The sequence below is a fragment of the Myotis yumanensis genome, unplaced genomic scaffold, assembly GCF_028538775.1.
Source record: "Myotis yumanensis isolate MYYU_CA2020_CCGP unplaced genomic scaffold, mMyoYum1.0.hap1 SCAF_2, whole genome shotgun sequence".
Classification (NCBI taxonomy): domain Eukaryota; kingdom Metazoa; phylum Chordata; class Mammalia; order Chiroptera; family Vespertilionidae; genus Myotis; species Myotis yumanensis.
Genome location: NW_027223753.1, coordinates 20,119,927 through 20,139,387, shown reverse-complemented (window position 1 = coordinate 20,139,387; position 19,461 = coordinate 20,119,927). Strand labels below are relative to the sequence as shown.

The 19,461-nt window shown below is 56.1% G+C and overlaps 1 protein-coding gene across 6 annotated transcripts in view; it reads left to right on the top strand.

Annotated features, from left to right (window-relative positions):
- COL16A1 (collagen type XVI alpha 1 chain) overlaps positions 1–13,353 on the top strand; it is a 48,433-nt gene extending 35,080 nt beyond the window's left edge. For all 6 annotated transcript variants that reach the window (XM_070404597.1, XM_070404598.1, XM_070404599.1 and 3 more), the window contains 17 exons: positions 88–123; positions 465–527; positions 3,069–3,140; positions 3,292–3,345; positions 4,152–4,196; positions 4,350–4,394; positions 4,642–4,695; positions 5,119–5,172; positions 7,422–7,472; positions 7,790–7,879; positions 9,049–9,084; positions 9,670–9,714; positions 10,585–10,773; positions 11,120–11,186; positions 11,871–12,047; positions 12,224–12,301; positions 13,000–13,353. In XM_070404597.1, coding sequence (XP_070260698.1) covers positions 88–123; positions 465–527; positions 3,069–3,140; positions 3,292–3,345; positions 4,152–4,196; positions 4,350–4,394; positions 4,642–4,695; positions 5,119–5,172; positions 7,422–7,472; positions 7,790–7,879; positions 9,049–9,084; positions 9,670–9,714; positions 10,585–10,773; positions 11,120–11,186; positions 11,871–12,047; positions 12,224–12,301; positions 13,000–13,202 — 1,359 coding nt within the window. In that variant the 3' untranslated portion in view covers positions 13,203–13,353. The remainder of the gene's footprint in view (positions 1–87; positions 124–464; positions 528–3,068; positions 3,141–3,291; positions 3,346–4,151; positions 4,197–4,349; positions 4,395–4,641; positions 4,696–5,118; positions 5,173–7,421; positions 7,473–7,789; positions 7,880–9,048; positions 9,085–9,669; positions 9,715–10,584; positions 10,774–11,119; positions 11,187–11,870; positions 12,048–12,223; positions 12,302–12,999) is intronic.
- The last annotated feature ends 6,108 nt before the right edge of the window (positions 13,354–19,461 follow it).

Genomic DNA, 19,461 nt, shown 5'->3' with positions numbered 1-19,461 from the left:
GCAACATCTCCCTGTCACTCTTTCCACCTAGTGGCCAGGTGGGAGAGAAGGGCAGCCCAGCAAACTGTCCCTTGCTTCTTCCCGCAGGGGTTTCAAGGCCAGCCGGGCTTTCCCGGGCCACCGGTGAGTGAAGACGCGAAGCAGCTCTGTCTGATGTGATTCCATCTGGAAGGGCAGGCTGACCGGCCAGGCTCGGCTGGATGGGCCTGTGGAGGGGAGGGAAGAGGCACGGGGGTGGGGGGGCGGGGGGAGGCAGCCTGGGTGGCCAGGCCTGATTCCAGGAGCCAGGACCTGGAGATCAGGGCCTCCTGGGTGGGCCCTAGCCCAGCAGGCCAGCTGGACCCAAAGCTCCTGGGTGGTGTTTCTAGAAAGCATCTACAACAGTGGGGCACACGCAGCAGGAAGGAGGAGGGAGCTCCCCCTCCAGCCCACGTTCATTCCGATCTGCTCCTGTGTTGATATAGGGTCCCCCTGGATTCCCAGGCAAAGCAGGAGCGCCTGGCCCACCCGGCCCCCAAGCTGAAAAGGTGAGCTGGACTCCAAGTTGGCCAGTCACAGATCTGAGTCGTTCGGCTCCCACACCCCCGTTTCACCCCCAGCATCAAGCCTTTGGGAATTCAAGAACCGCCTCCATTACATCCAGAGTGGGGAAAGGACCTCCAGGATGGCCCTAGCAACAGGGCCATACTAGCAACAAGGCCCCGGGCAAACCAGTGGGCTCCTAGGGTGGGCCAGTACACCCGCCTCCCCCTGCTCCCCCCTCCCCCCCCCCCGCCAGCCTCTGCAGGAGGTCTCTGCCTGATGGGAGAGGTACAGTGAGAGGGGGGTGACTAGGGTGTGACTGGGTGGCCTAGGCCAGTTTCCTCTCCTGCGAGTGGGGGGGGGGGGGGGGGGGAGTTGGGGGAAGGAGGAAGTGTGCTGGCACTGGGAGCCCCAGCGCCCACAGCAGGGGGAGCTCCGGGCACTTTCCTTCTGGGTCTGACACCAACTCCCCTGGAGGTGTTGTTGCCAAAGGCGCAGTGTGACTTGGTGACAAGGGTGGGAAGGGGCAGCCATCGGGGGAGCCCCACGGTGGCTGCCCCCGGGTTTGGCTGACTAAACTGCCCTGGTCTGGGAGGCTGACACTCCTGTCTCGGCCCCATTTCTGGGCTTCTCAGATGTGACAGCTGGAGGTGTAAGGCCCCGCATTGGCTGAGCGCTTGGGGCAGGGGGAGCCCACACAGCACAGCGGGGATGACATACAGCGGGCTCCCTGGCTCTACTCGCTGTCCGCTGTCCGGGTAAAGAAATGAGGCCTTGGAGAGGCCAGGGCATCCCGGGGGGCACGCAGCAAATTAGAGGCAAAGCTGAGGCTTCCCTCCTGGCCCGGAGAGCCCCCGGGCTGCTTCCCAGAACCAGTGCCCACCAGCACGGGCAAGGCAGCGGTGGGGCCACCTCCCTTCCTCCTGAGGGACCTGATTGGCAGCTGCTCCCGGAGCCCTCTGTGCTGCCTCTGTTCCAGGGCTGCCTGCTAGCCTTCGGATGGTCATTGCAGACAATCCCAGACCTCTGGCCAGGGGTTCCATTCCCGATTCCCTGTGGAGCAGACATTTTTTCTGGGGCTGTGCTGACCCCTCCTGGTGGGTGGTGGCATTGCACTGCCACCCAGAGCTCTTCTCCCTCCACCTCACCCACCCCACCCCAGGGGTTTCTAACTGCATTCCTTCCCTTTGGCCACCCCCATAGCCACTGCTCCAGGGCAGCCACCCTCTCCCCGCTGGGGGTGCAGCAGCCCTCCTCACCAAGATGCCTGTCTGGCCTCTTCTCCTGTAAACACTGTAATTCAAATGGTCTGTTGTCATCACTCCCCTATTTTGAAACTTCAATGGCTCCCCAGGGCCTGTAGCAGCGGGTTTCACTTTATTTTGTAGTCCTAGTGCAGTGGTTCTCAACCTCTGGCCCTTTAAATACAGTTCCTCATGTTGTGACCCAACCATAAAATTATTTTCGTTGATACTTCATAACTGTAATGTTGCTACTGTTATGAATCATAATGTAAATATCTGATATGCAGGATGGTCTTAGGCGACCCCTGTGAAAGGGTCGTTCGACCGCCAAAGGGGTCGTGACCCACAGGTTGAGAACCTCTGTCTAGAGCCGTGTCATTACATAGAAGCTCATGTGGACCCTTGATCTATAAAACAGATTCAAGTGGAGCTTCTCTGGCTAAGGCAAGGGAAGGGGGTCCTGGAATCCCACCCTCTGGGCCCCCCACTTTGTGCCATTAGCCCCGAGGCCCTCCAGGAACCCCCAGGACTCTGAGAAGTGCCGTTTGAAAATCACAGGTCTTTTTAATAATGTGGAGCACGGCGCTCAGGGCCCACAGCCACCAGGCTCTAACTTCCCCAGCCTCCTCCTCCACCCATCACATGGGCTCCCCAGACACCCTTGGCTAGGCCAGGCTTGCAACCACTTCCAAATCCTTCCTTCTCCTTCTCTGAAGCTCCCATGGGCGTGCCCTTTCCTCCTCCGCCGCCTGCCAGGCCTCAGACACCAGGCAGAGTCAGCATCTGGTGACACTTCTGTGACTCTTCCCCTGACCGGGGCCGGAGTGAGCCCCTCCCTATTCTGAGCTCCTATGGCCCCTTTCCCCACAGAGCGCGTGGACTGTTGCGTTGCTCTGATTGTGAGCCTGTGACTCTCACTGGACTGTGAGCTCCTGGAGGACGGGGGCCACCCCTTGCTCACCGGGGAGAATCAGAGGCTAAGTAGTGTTTGGTGCCTCGTTGGGACTGATGCGAACTGAGTGCCTCAGTCAGCACATGCTACTGAGCACCCACCATGCCAGCCCCTGGTCAACCTTGGAGAAGACGCTAGACTTCGCAGGCTCTGTCCCTTCCGTGGAGCAGCGAGGAATGCTCTGCAGAGGAGAAAGATCCTCCTGGGGGAGTGGTGTGTGGAGTGTATCTACTTGGTCCAGAGCAGAGCTGGCTTAGAAGCCAGCTGTCCTGGCCTCCGGTAGTCCCCGAGCATGTGGCCCAGGGCCTTGTCTCCAGCCTGGGATGAGGCTCTGCTGACTTCGTTTCCAGGGCAGCGAAGGGATGCGAGGCCCATCAGGCATGCCTGGTCCCCCTGGGCCACCAGGGCCTCCTGGGATCCAGGTGAGTGCGTGCCCCCTTAGCCTGACAGGTGTGGGTTGTGTGCGTGTGCACGGGGGTGTGCGCGTGTGTTTGGTAGGGCTGGGAGCTGGGCGAGGGCGGCGAGGCTGGAGGGTCCGGGCAGGCTGTAGAAATGCCCGTTTCCTGTTTCCAGGGCCCTGCCGGCCTGGATGGTCTGGACGGGAAGGACGGCAAGCCCGGCTTCAGGGTGAGATGATGCGCCGGGGAGGGCACCTCTTCCTTCTCCAAGAGCCAAAGTCCAGGGAACCCTGAGGAAGGGACTGAAGTGGCCCCCCCCACCTCTGTCAGGGGGAGCCCATGCCTTACCTTGGTCTGCCTCTCACTGCACCCCGCCTCCCTGGGTCTCACTTATCCTGGTAGCCGTGGCCAGCGTGGCTGAGCTAGGCCTCCCTGAAGTCAGGACAGGGAAGGTAGTAAATTCCTTTCCAGAAACTCAGACAACTAAAGACACAGAACCCTCGGGTCCTCAGCACTATTTTTATAGGTCGCAAGGGGTCCAGAGCCCCCCGGCTGGGACCCCAGGTCTAGCTCGGAGCCTGCACAGGCAGGGTGGCCTGAGTGGCCACAATGGCGGAAGGGACCTGGACTCTGGCCCGGTCAGCAGCTCCTACGGGCTGGCACCAAGGTTCCCAGCCTGTGAGTGGATGGGTTAGCCCACGGAAGAACCAGGTTGCATGGAAGGACTTGAGCAAGGTCTTTGATTTTGCTGGGGAATCGGAAAGGGCTGGAGCCATGGCAATGAGCAGAGCCTCCAGGTCGATCCCCGTCTGTACCCAAAAGACGGAAAACTGAGGTCCCGAGAGGGGGCAGGGTTCATGCAGGGGCCATGGCCAGTCAGAGGCTGAGCCTGGCTTAGTCTTCCCTCTGCGCATAGGACTTCCCTCCATCCTGGGGCGGGTGGGGGAGGGGCTGGAGAAGGGGGAAGACTTGGCGAGTGAGTTGGGTACAAGCTGGACAACGCTCCCGCCTCAATGCCCCCATCTCTCTCCCTAGGGAGAACCCGGTCCCGCTGGCCCACCTGGACTCATGGGACCCCCGGTAAGTGGAGCTTCAGGGAGGAGCGGGGAGGTGGCACCGCTGACCCGGTGCAGCTCTGCGTTGGTGGGTGGGGGGAGTGTTAACCTGAGGAAAGAGGAGGGGACCAGGCCTCTGGTGGAGGCAGGGATGTGCAGCTCCCTGCTTTTCTTCTAGGGTTTCAAGGGGAAAACAGGACATCCTGGCCTCCCGGGACCAAAGGTAAGGGCCGAGCAGGTAAAGCCTGGCTCCAGCCAGAGTGGACATACCGCCTGACCCTTGCCCGAGATGCCATCCCGGCATCCAAGCCTCCTGAGGCCGCTGGTGCCTGGCCGACGGGGTCCGGGCTTCTCCCACCCACCAGCCTGAGGGTGTCAGAGGGCCTCGGGCCAGAGCGGGGCCTGTGGTGGATCCCTCTCATGTGGGGGGAGCCAAGTGGCGGTCTGGTGAGCTCCTCTCTCTCTTTCAGGGCGACTGTGGAAAGCCCGGTCCCCCCGGCAGCAGTGGCCGGCCCGGAGCTGAGGTGAGGGCTGGGATCGATGCACGCTGCCTTCGGACAGCTTCTGGGCGGCCACTTCGCTGACTAGCAACATGGCTGCCTTCTCCCCTCCCCTTTCTGGGGCAGGTTTGGCCCAACACGGCACATCTTGACTTTCTCCCTCCTCTGAAGGATTGTGCCTGGTTCCCCTTCTATAGGCTGTTGGGTCATTAGCCTAAAAGGGCAGGGCTTGGCCTTCTCCGGCTGGGACTCTGCTTTCTCTCTCCACCATCCTCGCGGGCAGGACTGGGGCCTCGGCCCTGGAAGGCTTAGGCCTGGAGGCCAGGGCTCAGCTGGGCTCCTGGGAGCACCGGTGTTCCACCTGCTCTGCTCAGTCCTCTCCCCCTACCAGCCTCGTGTGTGTAATTCTGTTTCTGTGTCGTTTCTTCTTTTTTCTGGCTCCTGCAGGGTGAGCCTGGTGCCATGGGACCCCAGGGAAGACCCGGCCCCCCTGGCCATGCTGTGAGTTAACTGGGTTGTCTCTGCCTCTTGAGAATTGGGATTCTGTTGGAGCTGGAAGGGGTGGGGTGGGGGGTGTGTGCACGAGCTGGCGATGACCCCAAAGTACTGAGCACAGGAGCAGCCCCAGCGCCTGGAGCCGTGAGGGGCTTTGGGCTCACGCAGTCCTGTGGTTCCCAGGCCTTTTGCCATTTTCTTGTTTTCTGGGTACATTCGAATCTACTTATCTTTTTTTAAAAATATGTTTTTATTGATTTTAGAGAGGAAGGGAGAGGGAGAGAGAGATAGAAACATCAATGATTAGAGAGCATCATTGATTGGCTGCCTCCTGCACACCTCCTATTGGGGATTGAGCCCACAACGCGGGCATGTGCCCTTGACCGGAATCAAACCCAGGACCCTTCAGTCCGCAGTCCGATGCTCTATCCACTGAGCCAAACCAGCTAGGGCCGAATCTACTTATCAAACAAAGATCATTCAGTTATTCAACAAATAATTATTGAGCATCTGCTGCACGCTAGGCACTGTTCCAGGCCTTGAACTAAGGTAGTGAGGAAGCAGGCACAGCACACAGGTTAATGCGGAAGCGTGTGATGTGCCGGGGAGGGACTGGGAGGTGACTTTAGAGGAATTTTTGAGGAGAAGGAGCCAGTTGTCCAGCAGTTTGGGGAAGAGCATCCAGGTCAGGGGAGGGGAGGGGAGGAGAGGGGAGCAGGTGATGCAGAGCTTGAGGCAGAGGTGAGCTGGGTATATTTGGGGAGCCCAACATCACCATGGCTGGAGTGGAGTTCAGGGGGTGTGAGTGGGAACGGGAAGCTGAGTTTGGAGAAGACGTGACACAGATGGATGGTGGAGGACCTGGGAGGGGCGGGCTTGGGGTGGGGGAGGGGGGAGGCGCAAATGGAAGCGGAGATCCCTGGGAGGCTTTGGAGACGTGGCTGGTGGCCCTGGAGGGGGTGGGGGAAGGTGGGGGAGGAGGGAGGCGGGGTAGCAGTGCACAGACCTGGTGTGTGTCTAGGGGCCCAGGACTTGCTGACGACCTACATGGGGTGGGAGGCGGGAGCAGCAGAAAGACAGCCATCAAGGGCACTCCTGTGTCTGGTAGCCGGGTGAGTGGGCGGTGCATGTACTGAGATAGGCGACCTGGAGAGAATATTAAGTAATAATGGATTTTCCGTCTACTCATCGGTAACACAGAGGACTGCCAATGGGCGCCTTTGATCAGTGTGAGGGCGCAAGCTGGTGGGGTTCCAGAGAAAAGCGAATCAACACGCTGGCATCTTATCGCAGCCCTGCTGTGGCTGGCTGCGTGGTTACAGGCTTGGGGAAATGTTAAAAATAGCTCATGACCAAAAAACAGAACCCTCAGGTCTTCCGCACTATTTGTATAGGTCGCAAGGGGTCCCGAGCCCCCAATTGGGGGCCTCAGGTCTAGCTCAGTCCCCCCTCATGTTACAGATGAAAGAAGGAGTCACGCCCTCTGGATGTGTCCCCACTGGAGACTGGTTCAGGGGCTGGGACAAGAGGGGCGCAGGGTTCCTCTTCTCACCTGTCCACCTGCCCCGGCTGTGTGCCGGGCCCAGGACATTCCTGGAGCATTCAGATGAATAGGGCAGACCAGGCCTCCGGAACGTTCCATCTGGAGTGTGGAGGGACGTGCTCTGAGAGACACGTGTGCCCTGGGAGCCCTGGGAGCCCTGGGAGCCCTGGGTGGCTCTGAGGTGGCCTTGGAGCTGTGCCTCCGCGGAAGGTGCAGGAGATGGGGGAGGGCACTGGGACAGGGGCCAGCCCAGGCAGGGCAGGAGTGCTCCTCGGTGTCTGAGTCTCCTAGGAGACCAGGGAGGCTGGGGCTGTGCTGAGCCCCTGCCCTTCACTCCCTGCTGCGAAGACCAGACACCCAGCTCCTGCTCTTTGCTCCTCCCGCAGTACACAAGGGGCAGGGGTGGGGGGGGCGGGGAGGGGGGGCTCTGAAGACACCCAGGCCCCCAGGCCTGCCGTCTGCACTGGTTCTGGGTGCCAGCTCATCCCCTCAGCACTCCCTGTGCGGCAGGCATGAGGGTCCTGTGAGCTTGGGGACCCTCAGGCCTCAGCTCTGGCACAAATCTTCTGGCAGAAGCTCAAGTGCAAGACTGAAGGGAAGGAGGGCTTAGGGCGAGGTTTAGGGCTTGGCTCTGCCATCGGTCCCTCCACACCTCCCGGGGGCCCTTGTTACTGGAGGCTCTTTCCAACCCACTGCCTTTGTCTCTCTTCAGGGACCACCGGGGCCTCCGGGCCAGCCCGGCCCAGCGGGGATCTCTGCAGTGGTGAGTGACAGGCGCCCTCATCCCTCCCTCCGCCTCCCAGGAACTGGGCCCTGCTCTGCTGTGGGCTCCTTTCAGGGGAGCTGGGGGAGGGGAGAACAGTTTGCCCCAACCCTCTCCTTTCTTGGTCAGCCTCTCTTGCCTTGAGACCTCCCAAACGGCATCGGTGGAAGTGAAGGCCTTTGGAGAGGGCTGGAGCCACCCCAGGCCCTGTCTCAAGTTCAGGCATGGTCCCTGGCACACAGCACCTGCCCCCGGCTCTGTGGAGTTCATCTTTCCCTCTCTCCTCCCCTCTCACCACCCTCCTTCCTTTTCTCCAGGGCCAAAAAGGAGACCAGGGAGCCACTGGAGAAAGAGGCCTTGCAGGCTTTCCGGGCGAGCCTGGCCCACCTGGACACCCTGGCCCCCCGGTAAGACCCCCCCTCTTCACGCACAGCCCCAGGGAAAGGGCCAGCTGGCCTGGCTGGTTGAGCACAGCACTGCACGCCTGGGGTCTCCGGGGAAGGGGAGGCTGTTTGCATGGAAAAAGGCAGCGGAAGCTGGTGCCTGAGGATCACATCATATTGGGAAGAAGGGACAAGCTCAGCAGCCAGCGCTGTGCCCACTGCACACCAGGCCGCTGCCCTGACCGTGCACAATACCGCCTGTAGAGATCCCTCGGCCAGATGTCCGGCAGGGGACCCTTGGCCCCTGATCCGCCCTGCCCCTCTCCGGGGGAGCTTTTGGTAACCACAGAAAACTTGGTAACCGGAGTCGAACCCACAACCCTTCGGTTCATAGGCCGACACTCTAACCACCTAGCAACACTGGCCAGGGCAACAATACTCCCTCTTTCAAAGGTTCCAGGCCGGTGAACCCCATCAGGTGGGACTGGTTGTCAGTCTCAGGGATGAAAAGTCAGTGGGTGGAGCTGAGACAGGAACCCAGGTCAGGGCACTTTCCACCAGCGTGGGGAGCATAGCAGTGACCCTGGGACTGGCGGCCTGGGACGGGGTGTCTGACTCCAGCAGAGGTGATCGGTCAGCCCAAGTCTCACCTCCCACTCACTCTGATTCCTGCCAGCCCTCCACCTCCCCTGCCCGCAGGCCCAGGAGCCTCCAAGATCCGGGATGAGTCTGCCTGGTTGCCTTGCAAGCACAAACTGCTCTTCCCCAGCATCCTCCAGAAGCGGTGGGCGGGGCCCAGGAGGCAGCCTCTCCTGTCCCAGGGAGGGAGCAGGCTCACCTGACCAGATCTCTGGCTCACACCTTCATTCAGCAAACATCGAACTTACACTCCGAGCCAGAGAGTGTGAGAGATGCGGGATCGCAAGCAAAGATCAGGGGGCTGCAGCCGGCTCCTCCTTCATTGGGCTCAGTCAGGGGGCAGCCTGGAGCTGTCAGTGTGGGGCTCGGGGACAAGGCCCGAGTGCGGGGTGAGGTCTAAGTTTCCCGGCCTGTGCCCCGCATGTCCGAGGGGAAGGGGTAGGAGCAGGACCCCTTGGTGGAATGGGGGTTGGACATGCCCAGTGGGCAAGATGAGGCATGTGACATCAAGGGAAGTTGGCACTCATCACCTCTTTATTGCTCTCACTTCCCAGGGTGAGCCTGGTGCGGATGGTGCAGCTGGCAAAGAGGTACTGTTGTCCTGGGCTTGTCCTGTCCCCGTGGGAATGCTGCTGCTTGCTCCTCGCCTTACCCTGGCCTCTTTGTGCGTTCAGTAACCATTCTTCATGCAAGTGTTCTCTGGACAGATGTGTAGGAAACGTGCCCTTGTTGCTCTGGGCAGAGGAGTAGGGGACTAGGTGATGAGGATGAGAGCGAGACTTGTTTTTCACTATTTTTTTTTTTAACTGTGAACCTGGTCAAAAAGAGGCAATAAGAATAATAAACTCCAACAAACATCTCCTGGGCACCAGTCCCTGCCAGGCCCTCCAATATGCCACAGATTGGCCCTTTCATGCTGACTTCTCACCTCTTTTTGTCTGTGACAAGGGACCCAGCCAACATAATCATCTCAGGCCATGCTCTGGGGGACACTGGTCTCCTCTCCAGCTGTCAGCCCTTCTGTTATCAGGGAGGCTGTCGTCATCTCTCACACAGAGCCCAGCCCGACAGCGCAGGGGCCCGAGGCAGTGGGAGGGTCCTTTCACAGCATTGCTTCCCCTGGGTGGCTTGGAGATGCTGCAGAGACTTGACCTTTGACTTTTGATTTCCTCTAGGGACCCCCTGGAAAACAGGGACTCTATGGACCCCCTGGCCCAAAGGTGAGTGGACACAGGCTGGGTTTGAGAGAAGCTCATGAGTTGGTGAAGCCTGACTCCCAGCTGTGGCTTCAGCCATGGAGGGGAGAGACAGGAAGGCCAGTGGACAGGAAAACATCGTGGACGGAACTTGGAGCAACCTCATCTCTGAAAACTTCCAAGATGGGGCTGTTTCGAAGTCCTTAGCTATGGTTGGGGGAATGGAAATTTCAAATTCATTCACTCATTGATTTGATTGATTGATTGAGTGATTCATTCATTCATTCATCCTGCAAGCATCTGCTTGATCTTGCTTCCATTCCTGGCCAGGTGCTCACTCAGTCCTGTCACACTCTAGAGCATGGCAGGTTTTACTGATAATTAGACCCCGCACTGTGGGATCAGAGGGAGAGAGCACCAGCTCAGCTTGGGAGTCAGGGAGGCTGCACAGGAAAACAGGAACATCCGCTGGGTTGGGGAGGGCACTGGGGAGAAAGGAGGGGAAGGGCCTTCAGGCGGGGAGGACTCAGACAGTGTGGCCATCAGAGAATGATAACGGCTGAGGTCTGGAGGGAGGTGCGAGGGCAGGGAGATGAGGCTGCAGAAGAGATCAGAACCACACCATGAAGGGTCCCGAAAGCCTGGCCACGGAATGAGGCCTTTATTCGGAGGGCAGCTGGGAACTGGCAGAAGGTTCAAGCAGGGAGTCGCACCATGAGAACCGTCTTCTAGAAGGACTGTCCTGGGGCAGTGAAGTGAGCAATCTGTCAGGACGCTGTGGCCACAGTCCAGAGGCAGATGCCGGGGGCCTGGCTGAAGGATGGAGAGTGGGCCATCGTGAGGTAGACTTGGGACTACTTGGCAGTGCTGGACTGGGACTTCCTGTCCTTGCAGGGTGACCCCGGACCTTCCGGACAGAAGGGCCAGGCAGGAGAGAAGGGAAGAGCTGGCATGCCTGGTGGGCCCGGCAAGAGTGGCTCCATGGGGCCTGTGGGGCCACCGGGTCCTGCAGGAGAGAGAGGCCACCCTGGATCTCCAGGGCCTGTGGGGAGCCCCGGATTGCCCGGGGTGCCTGGCTCCATGGTAAGGAGAGGCTGGCAGCCGCGGACACTCTCTGGGCATTCAGGGTAGAGCATGGACCGTTTTAGAACCTCCTGCTGACATCCTGCAGGAAAAGAGCATGACTCCCATACGAGTGGCTCTTAACTGTGTGTGGGAGGGTGGGGGGTTGGGGACCCTCTCCCCAGAAAAATGCACTGATGCACACAATGTTTTGGACCATTTCAGGGGGGTTTAGGATTAAGTATCTGTGGGTGGCTCCTGGGACCTTTGCTCCGCCCCCCCATTTCTTATTTCCATAAAATCTACCTCCATGGAGAGAGCAGCACTTGGAAGTATAATTGAGGCAGGTTTTCTTCTCTTTTCTCAGGGAGACATGGTGAATTACGATGAAATCAAGCGATTCATCAGACAAGAGATCATTAAAATGTTTGATGGTAATTGGCAGCCGCTGGGTGGCAGTGGGTGCCGCTGGCCCTTCCAACCTGCTTCTCCGCCCTGCCCGGGCCTCCTCTTCCTAAAGCTCAATATCCTGCCCCCCACTTACCCCACCCCCCACTTACAGGGTTGTGTTCAGTGAGACTTCAGGCTTTCCTTGTCACCTGCTCTGTTCAGAGACAACACGATTCCCTCCCTCCCGCCTTCCCCAAGCCCCCACTGGGGCAAGGAGACAGACAAGAAAATTGACATCAAACGAGTCTGCCTGCAGGGAGCTCAAAATAGTGGGGCGAGCAGCAACTGTAAGATGGCTGGGTGGCTTCACTCCAAGCCTTTGTTTCCTGTTCATTTGCTCATCCAGCGCTGATATGCTAGGGACCCTGCCCTCCAGGGGCTGGGCATTGTGATCAGGGAGCCGGGCTTCAGTCTGAGGCCAGTGATGAACCAGTGAAAGGTGTTGGAAAAGAGACGTTGTCATTGGATCTGTGCTTCAGAAGGAGCATGGTGGAAAGCAGTGTGGAGGCCCGGACACGGGAGACCAGAGATCAACCCCAGGCCCCTCGCTCTGACGTCCCTCTGAAGAAAGGCTTCTCTGGACGCCATGCCCAGGGCCTGTCTGCAGCATCTGCGGCCAGCCGGAGTCCCCGGGGCGCCCTGCGACCTGTCCCTGTCCTTTCTTACAGAGAGGATGGCTTACTACACCTCCAGGATTCAGTTCCCCATGGAGGTGGCGGCAGCTCCCGGCCGGCCAGGGCCCCCGGGGAAGGATGGTGCTCCCGGCCGGCCAGGCTCTCCAGGAGCACCTGGGCTCCCCGGTCAAATCGGCAGAGAAGGACGGCAGGGCCTGCCAGGAATGAGAGGTAGAGCTGCCCTCTGGTTCCAGAGTGCCCACGCGGTTCTCTGGGGCACACATGAGCGTTGTATGAGGCCTGTTGGGAATGTATTCACCTGTATGTGCGTATTTCTAATAATCTGACTGGGTGTGTCATTTTTCTGCTCAGGGATAGGACTTCTGATTTTATTTCTCTTGTCCCAGGATTGCCCGGCACCAAAGGTGAAAAGGGGGACATTGGTGTTGGCATCGCAGGAGAAAATGGTCTCCCTGGTCCCCCAGGTAGGAAAAGCCAGCCTTTCAGACCAGGAATCATAAGCATCTGAGCTCTCCTTTCTTCACGCTCCTTCTATAACACAGCTGGGTGGCCCCTCAGATAACTACAGGCTTATCCACCAACATTTGCCTCATGTGACTGTGTGTAAGGCACTCTGCTAGGGCCTGTGTGCGGGGGAGTGAAGGGCCAGTGCCTGCCCTCAAGTCCTAAATTGGGCTAGCACGACGCAGAGGAAGAGGGTCAGATGCGGTGGGGCCAGGGAGTGCTAGCTCAAGTCCTGCTGGGCTGCATGCCCTTGACAGGGTCACGTAAGCCGGGCAGTACAGCCTAAAAGAGAATGACTACAGCCTGACGACCTGGCACCAAGACCCAGCTTCATCGCTTGCCACATGTGCAACCTCTCTGCGCCTGTGTCCGCGTCCACAAGACGAGATAACAGTTCCTTTTTCACGGAACTGCTGTGACGATTCAATGACTAATGCATAAAAAGCACTCGGCCTTGGGCCTGACGCATGGAAACTTCCAGTAAAACTAGCCAATAGTATTGTTGTGGTTAGATTAATGTAAGGGTCCGGTCGGGTCTCATGAGAACGTGTTATAACCTGAGAAGTATTCTTCAAATGTAAGGTGTTTTTGAGCACAGCCATTCTTCTCTCCTGTAGTCTGGACTTCCTGATTTTCCTTTCCTGACTTCCCTCTCTAGGTCCTCAAGGTCCTCCAGGGTATGGCAAGATGGGTGCAACTGGACCGATGGGCCAGCAAGGCATTCCCGGCATCCCTGGCCCGCCAGGCCCCATGGGCCAGCCGGGCAAGACTGGCCACTGTAACCCCTCGGACTGCTTCGGGGCCATGCCCATGGAGCAGCAGTACCCACCCATGAAAAGCATGAAGGGGCCTTTTGGCTGACATCACCGCCTCCGTTAGATGAAGGACTCCATGGGGAACAAATGGCTAAAACTTATAAGACTCTGTGATGGGTTGTGAATGTTCTGAGTTTTTAATTGCTATTGATATTTTTTTATCAATAAATAAAAAATAAAAACGATTTGTAGTCTAACTTTCAGTGGGGTTTCTCTGGTGCTGCAGCTGGTCTCCCCGTCATCCTCCTCGGTCATTTGGTTCCAGAGTCAAAAAGGGCATTTCCCTCATCGTCTGTGGCCAACCCAGTGGAGCTGTGAGATGCTGCTGTCCACGGAGCCCCAGCTCAGCTCTCCTCTCCAGCTGCTTGTGAACCGCCCGTTGGTCCTCTGGACTTGTGTCCTGTCCCTCACAGCACACTTCTCAGAGTCAGAAAAGGGGCATCACTCGGCCTCTCCCTACTAGTGAGCCAAAAGCAGGATTGAAGACCCCGACCCCAGCTCAGAAAGGCCCCTCCCTAGTTGTTTTCTAAAGAAAACAGTGTTTGGTACCTCACCTACCCTTTTCATTTCTTTTTTTTTTTTTAAATATATTTTATTGACTTTCTACAGAGAGGAAGGGAGAGGGATAGAGAGAAACATCGATGAGCGAGAAACATCGATCAGCTGCCTCCTGCACACTCCCCACCAGGGATGTGCCCGCAGCCAAGGTACATGCCCTTGACCGGAATCGAACCTGGGACCCTTGAGTCCGCAGGCCGACGCTCTATCCACTGAGCCAAACCGGTTAGGGCCCTTTTCATTTCTTGAGTGTGACCCAAAGCTAAGGCAGGTTGCACCTTGGGAAATGCCACCCAATGCTGAAGGCTGTTCGTCTGCCTGGCAGCACCTCCAAGTACAGTTTCTTCTTGCTGCTCCAGTAATTCTGTGATTTGAAAGCCTGTGAAACAGGAGGGAAGATTGGCTCCAGCCCCTGGCCTAGGCAACCAGGGAATGCTTCTCTGGGAAATGAGGTGAAACCTCCTGCCTGTACTGATGTATGGCCCTGTCACCAGCTCTCCTGGACTGCAAACGGCATCCTTGGTTAACCTAACGTGATGCTTTCCCAGGCAGCTTAGCCTAGGCCTTCAGAAACAGGCTGCATCAGTATAAAGTGGTCATGGGCAGGCCACGATCATATCTAAGCTTATGGTCCTCAAAGTCTGCTGGGAGTCTGGTGATCTATCTCCTGTCTCCTCCATATGTAAAAAGGCTAGAGAGAAAAAGAAAGATAGCAAGTTGAATATTGTAGAAACACTAGAGGCCTGGTGCATGAATTTGTGCACTAATGGGGTCCCTCTGGGTGGCCTGCGGGGATCAGCCGAAACCCGCAGTCCAACACCACCTGCAGCTCCTACCTTCCCCTCCCACTCATCCCGGCCCCACTGTGCCTGCCACAGGCTCGCACCCAAAATCAATCCTGTTCAGAAGAGGCTCACGCCACAGCAGTGCTTGCCAGCTGTGAGCCCTGCATCTGGTGCCCTCCTGAGGGGAGTGGCCTGTGGGATCAGGCTGAAACCAGCTCTCCAACATCCCTCCAGGGGTCCCAGACTGAGAGAGGGTACAGGCCAGGCCGAGGGACCCCACCAGTGTATGATCAGGGCCAGGGAGGGACCACAGGAGGGCTCCAGCGAGTGTCTGGCCTATCTTGCTCAGTCCCCCTAACCTACCAGTCAGAGCGTCTGCCCCCTGGTGGTCAGTGCACATCATAGCAAGCGGTTGAGCGGCCTTAGCATATCATTAGTATATCACGCTTTGATTGGTTGAAAGGATGACCTGTCACTGGACAACTGGACACTTAGCATATTAGACTTTTATTATATAGGATTCCATCTCAAGCTTCTCATTCTCTACTGTTCAGACCTCTCGTCCTGGGTGGGCGGCCCTGTGAGAAAGCAACAAGGCACATCCAGAGGGACTTCCAAAGAAGTCTTGCTGCTGGCCCCAGCTTCCCAGGTTTATCCAAGTTGGGTAAACTTCAAAAGGATCTCAGAGCAGATTCAGAAACGTACTGAGGGTCCAGATGCTGGTCCAAATTGGCTGAAGCCTTCAAACTGGCTGTCAAATCTCTCCAGAGCTGGTGTTGCCAGCAGTTCTGAAAATTCCCTTCTCTGGTTGGACTCCAAATACCAGGAGACCAGCTTAGGGGTGGCTTTTCAGAACCGTTGCCCCATTCTTTTCCTGCCAGGAGCAGAGGAGTGCCATGACCGGGGGAATGAAATCTGGCCGACTCCTGAGCGTGCCTGACATTTTTAGGTTTAGGAGGAGTCCAGTCTTATTTTATCTCTCACCAGCAAGTCTCAGTCAACCCCGGTTCTAACATAAGCCATGAAAAAGCAAATGCATCACCCTTGCCTTGAAGTAGCAGCCAGTTTTGGACAGCGGATGAGGACAGATGTGAAAGTGCTCCCATTGGAAGGCCAGCTTCCCCCTCAGCCCACACAGAGAAGTGCTGATGACAAGGAGCACGTTGGCACCACTAGAAAGAAAGAAAAAGAAGCAAGGACCAGCTGTTGCATCGGGCAGGACGGCTTTGAAGACCGGAGGGGGACGTCGCCGTGGGAAAACATCCAGCTCAGCCCCTTGGAGGGCCACCCGGGCATCGATCCTGACAGAATAAGTGATGCTTTCTTCACTTTGGTTCTTGAGTCAAATTCCATGACGGTTAGGTTTACGCTTTCGTGATCTGAGTGCTCATCTCCCTGGAGTTTGAAATGGCTGTATTTTCTTGGACCATGAAGAACCAGATGGAAGGTGGAATTTATAGCGTCTTCTGTTACTGTGGTCAGCAAAAAAACAGTCCGTGGATTTTGCTCGTAAGTCCAGGAACCGGGTCAGCTGAAGAGAAAGGAAGGAGGGGCACAGGCCTTCCCAGCCTCAGAGGCAGCTTTCTCAACCCGGCCCCCCCCCCCCGCCGCCCCCCCCCCCCCCCGCCCCACCCTCGTCTGCAGTCTTCATGTCTTAGGCCCTAAATTAGGGTATTCCGGGCTTTTAAGGCAACACACAGATCCTTCAGATTGGCAAAGTCTGACTTGATGAGTCCATTTCCTCTTTCTACTTCGTGCCAGGAACTGTCTGGGGATTCAGCGGCGGATATGGTCCCTGCCCCCGCAATGTCTATGGGGAGAGCAGACAGTTAAACAAGCAATTACAATGGAGTGGGATGCTGGGGCAGCACCAGGCACGAGGGAAGGGCGGAGCCGAGGGACCTAACTGTGTCTGGACAGAGAGGGATGTAGGCAGAGGGAGCGGCACGTGCCGAGGTCCAGAGATGATGGAGGACAGGACGCTGAGTGGTGAGAGGCAGTGCAGTGTGTGGGTGGAGTGCGGACCGTGAGCAGGGAGGCCGTAGGAAGCAAGGGTTTTCTGTGCGCATGTGTCATGTCAGATTTGCCTAATGTGGGGTTCACTGACGGCCGTGTGAAGGACAGATTGAGAAACCCTCTGCTTTGTGAGATGAAGAAAGGCTGCTGCATGTTTACGCTGCAGAGGAAAATCCCCAAACGTGATGCCTTCTGGAATTGAAATCTCCCTTGTGGTCATATCTGCCCATCAACAGAGTCTATTTCAGTGATGGCGAACCTTTTGAGCTCAGCATGTCAGCATTTTGAAAAACCCTAACTTAACTCTGGTGCCGTGTCACATATAGAAATTTTTTGATATTTGCAACCATAGTAAAACAAAGACTTATATTTTTGATATTTATTTTATATATTTAAATGCCTTTTAACAAAGAAAAATCAACCAAAAAAATGAGTTTGAGTGTCACCTCTGACACGCGTGTCATAGGTTTGCCATCACTGGTCTATTTAGACTCTTCACGTTCGGCCTGTGAGCCTCTTACCTGACTAGATCTTTCGGTTGTCGTCCTGAATAGTTTACGGGAATGGAATGTGTGCAATGATACATTCCATTATAGAGTTCCACAATGAAAGGGGAGTGTGGCCAAACTGCCATGTCTGCTGTCCCCATGTTTCTGTTGGTTCTGTGGAAAGCTACAAGTCATCCTCTGATCCACAGCATCCACTTGGAATCTAAATTTCAAACTGGCTCTCGTTGGAATCAAAGAGAATTCATTCCATAATCATTAGGCGAGTGTCAGGCTGCCTCCTCATGAGCAATCCTGGAGCTTGGCGCTGAGCCAGGATGCCTGCGGGGAAGGATGTCTCGGGGGGGGGGGGGGGGGGGGGGGGGCATATTTTCCAGTGGACGGGCCTTCCAGCGCCAAGCTCTGCCTCACCTCTAACAGGTCAGCGCAGGGCTTCCGTGAATTTGGGAAACTGCCCTGTGCTCTCAAAGGGCTGGAATCCAAGTGTTCTTCTTTGGCTGGAGCTGAAACAACCACAGGAGCCTCCCCACCCACCTCCGTCTGCTTCCGGTAGTTGAGGTTCTGGAACCGAGTGATGGTGTTTCAGTCTTTGGAAGGTCCTGATCTGCCTTCTATCCAACCCTCTCCAAGATACACACACCTGGGCCTGCTGCAGGTCCAGAGGCAGAGCCCTGGGCTTGGCTTTGGCTGGTTTCTGACAGCTCGAGAGATGACGTGGATGCCTTGCCCCCAAATAGCAGTCATCCAACAGGCCGTTCTCCTAAGGCCCTTTGCTGAGCAGAGGGAGCTGGGACGTGAAGTTCTCATGGGATAGAGGAGGAATAAGAAAAGGACAACTCGGTGCTCTCCCTCCCTGGAGCACGCCCATTGCCTTTCCCTCCCCTCACCCTCTTCCTGCCCTCCCCACCCCCCAACCCCCCTCACTCTCCAGGCACATTATCATTAGCTTCCTCATCCCCAAACTCCAATGGCCCCTCCTTTATGTCTATAACGTGTTTCCTAAGCCCCTTTCTTCTAGGAATTACTTCTTCTACCTCTGTAATTTACTTAAAAATATATATATATACATGTAAACTCTAAAGAGGACAATTCAAATAGTGACAAGTATTATGAAAAAGTGAGATATGATGCTGTGATAGATGATAACAATGAGGGAGGCAGGCAAAGCTACTTTAGATGTGGTGTCAAGGAATGTCCCCCCAAGGAGGTGATCTCTGAACTGAGACCTGGATGGCAAGGAGCCAGCCAGTGAAGAGCCAAGGGAAGAGCATTCCAGACAGGGAGAAGAGCTAATCCGAAACTCAGGAGGTGGGGATGATGTGAGTATGTTCCAGAAATGGAGACCAGGACGGCACGGCTGGAGTGAACTAGGACAGCAGTGGCAGGAAGTGAGGCTGGAGATACAGGCAGGGTCTTGGTCATAGAAGGCCATGAAGGTCATAAGGATGTGTTTAAATGTTATCATAAGAGTTACAGGAAGTCTCTGGGGGAGTTTAATCCAAGGAATAACATTATCTGATTTACATTTAAGACAATTACTCGGGCTGCTCTATGAAGAATAGAGTGTGGAGTAAAGAGTGAAAGCAGGGACTTTGGTCAGGAGGCTATTGTAATGATCCAGCCACAGATGATGGTATCTTGGGTTAGAGTGATAGTGCAAACAAGGAGAAAAGAGGAGATGTGGGTCTATTTTTGAACTCAAGCAAATGGAGATGGGGTAGTATGTGGAGAAACAGAGGCCCCACAAGAATGCTCCTAGGTTTTTGGGCCTGAGAGAAGGGATGGATTTTCTTAGATGGAGAGGAATGGGTTTTAAGAAAAATATCAGAGAGAAGTCCTATAAGGCAGGCTGGAATACAGCACAGTGACAGTACCACTTGCAAAGAGAGGCAGGCAAGAGAGAGGCTAACACTGACGCTGGAGGGAATGTGAGAGAGAGTGAGCTCTGAAGTGCTGGCAATGGGGGGAATGTTGTTCTGGCAAAAGGAATGGTTTGAACCCAAGTCTGGACAAAGGCAGGTACAATAACTCATTTTTCAAATCTCTACATATTTATTTCTGGCAGTGGAGGAAACTGAGATTCAGAGAGGTTAAATAACTTTCCCAATGGTCATACAGTTAGAAAGTGGTAAAATCAAGATTCTCACTCCAAGCAAGAGTGCTAAATGGTGAAACTGAGCATAGTACAAGAATGAAAGAAAGACGAGGGCTGTAAAACATAAGATAGGAAAGGTGAGGTTGGGCCAAACTGTGAAGGACTTGGAGTGCCAGAATGAAGAGGTTATGGCTTATGTTGGTGTAGATCAGCAGTAGGGAACGTCTGGCCCAAGGGCTGTATAAAGCCTGAGAAATCATTTGGTATTGCCCTGCCAAGGCATTAGGGGTGAGTTAATTATGTGTTTGACCAAATATAGCAGGCCAATTTTTAAGTTGATAATTT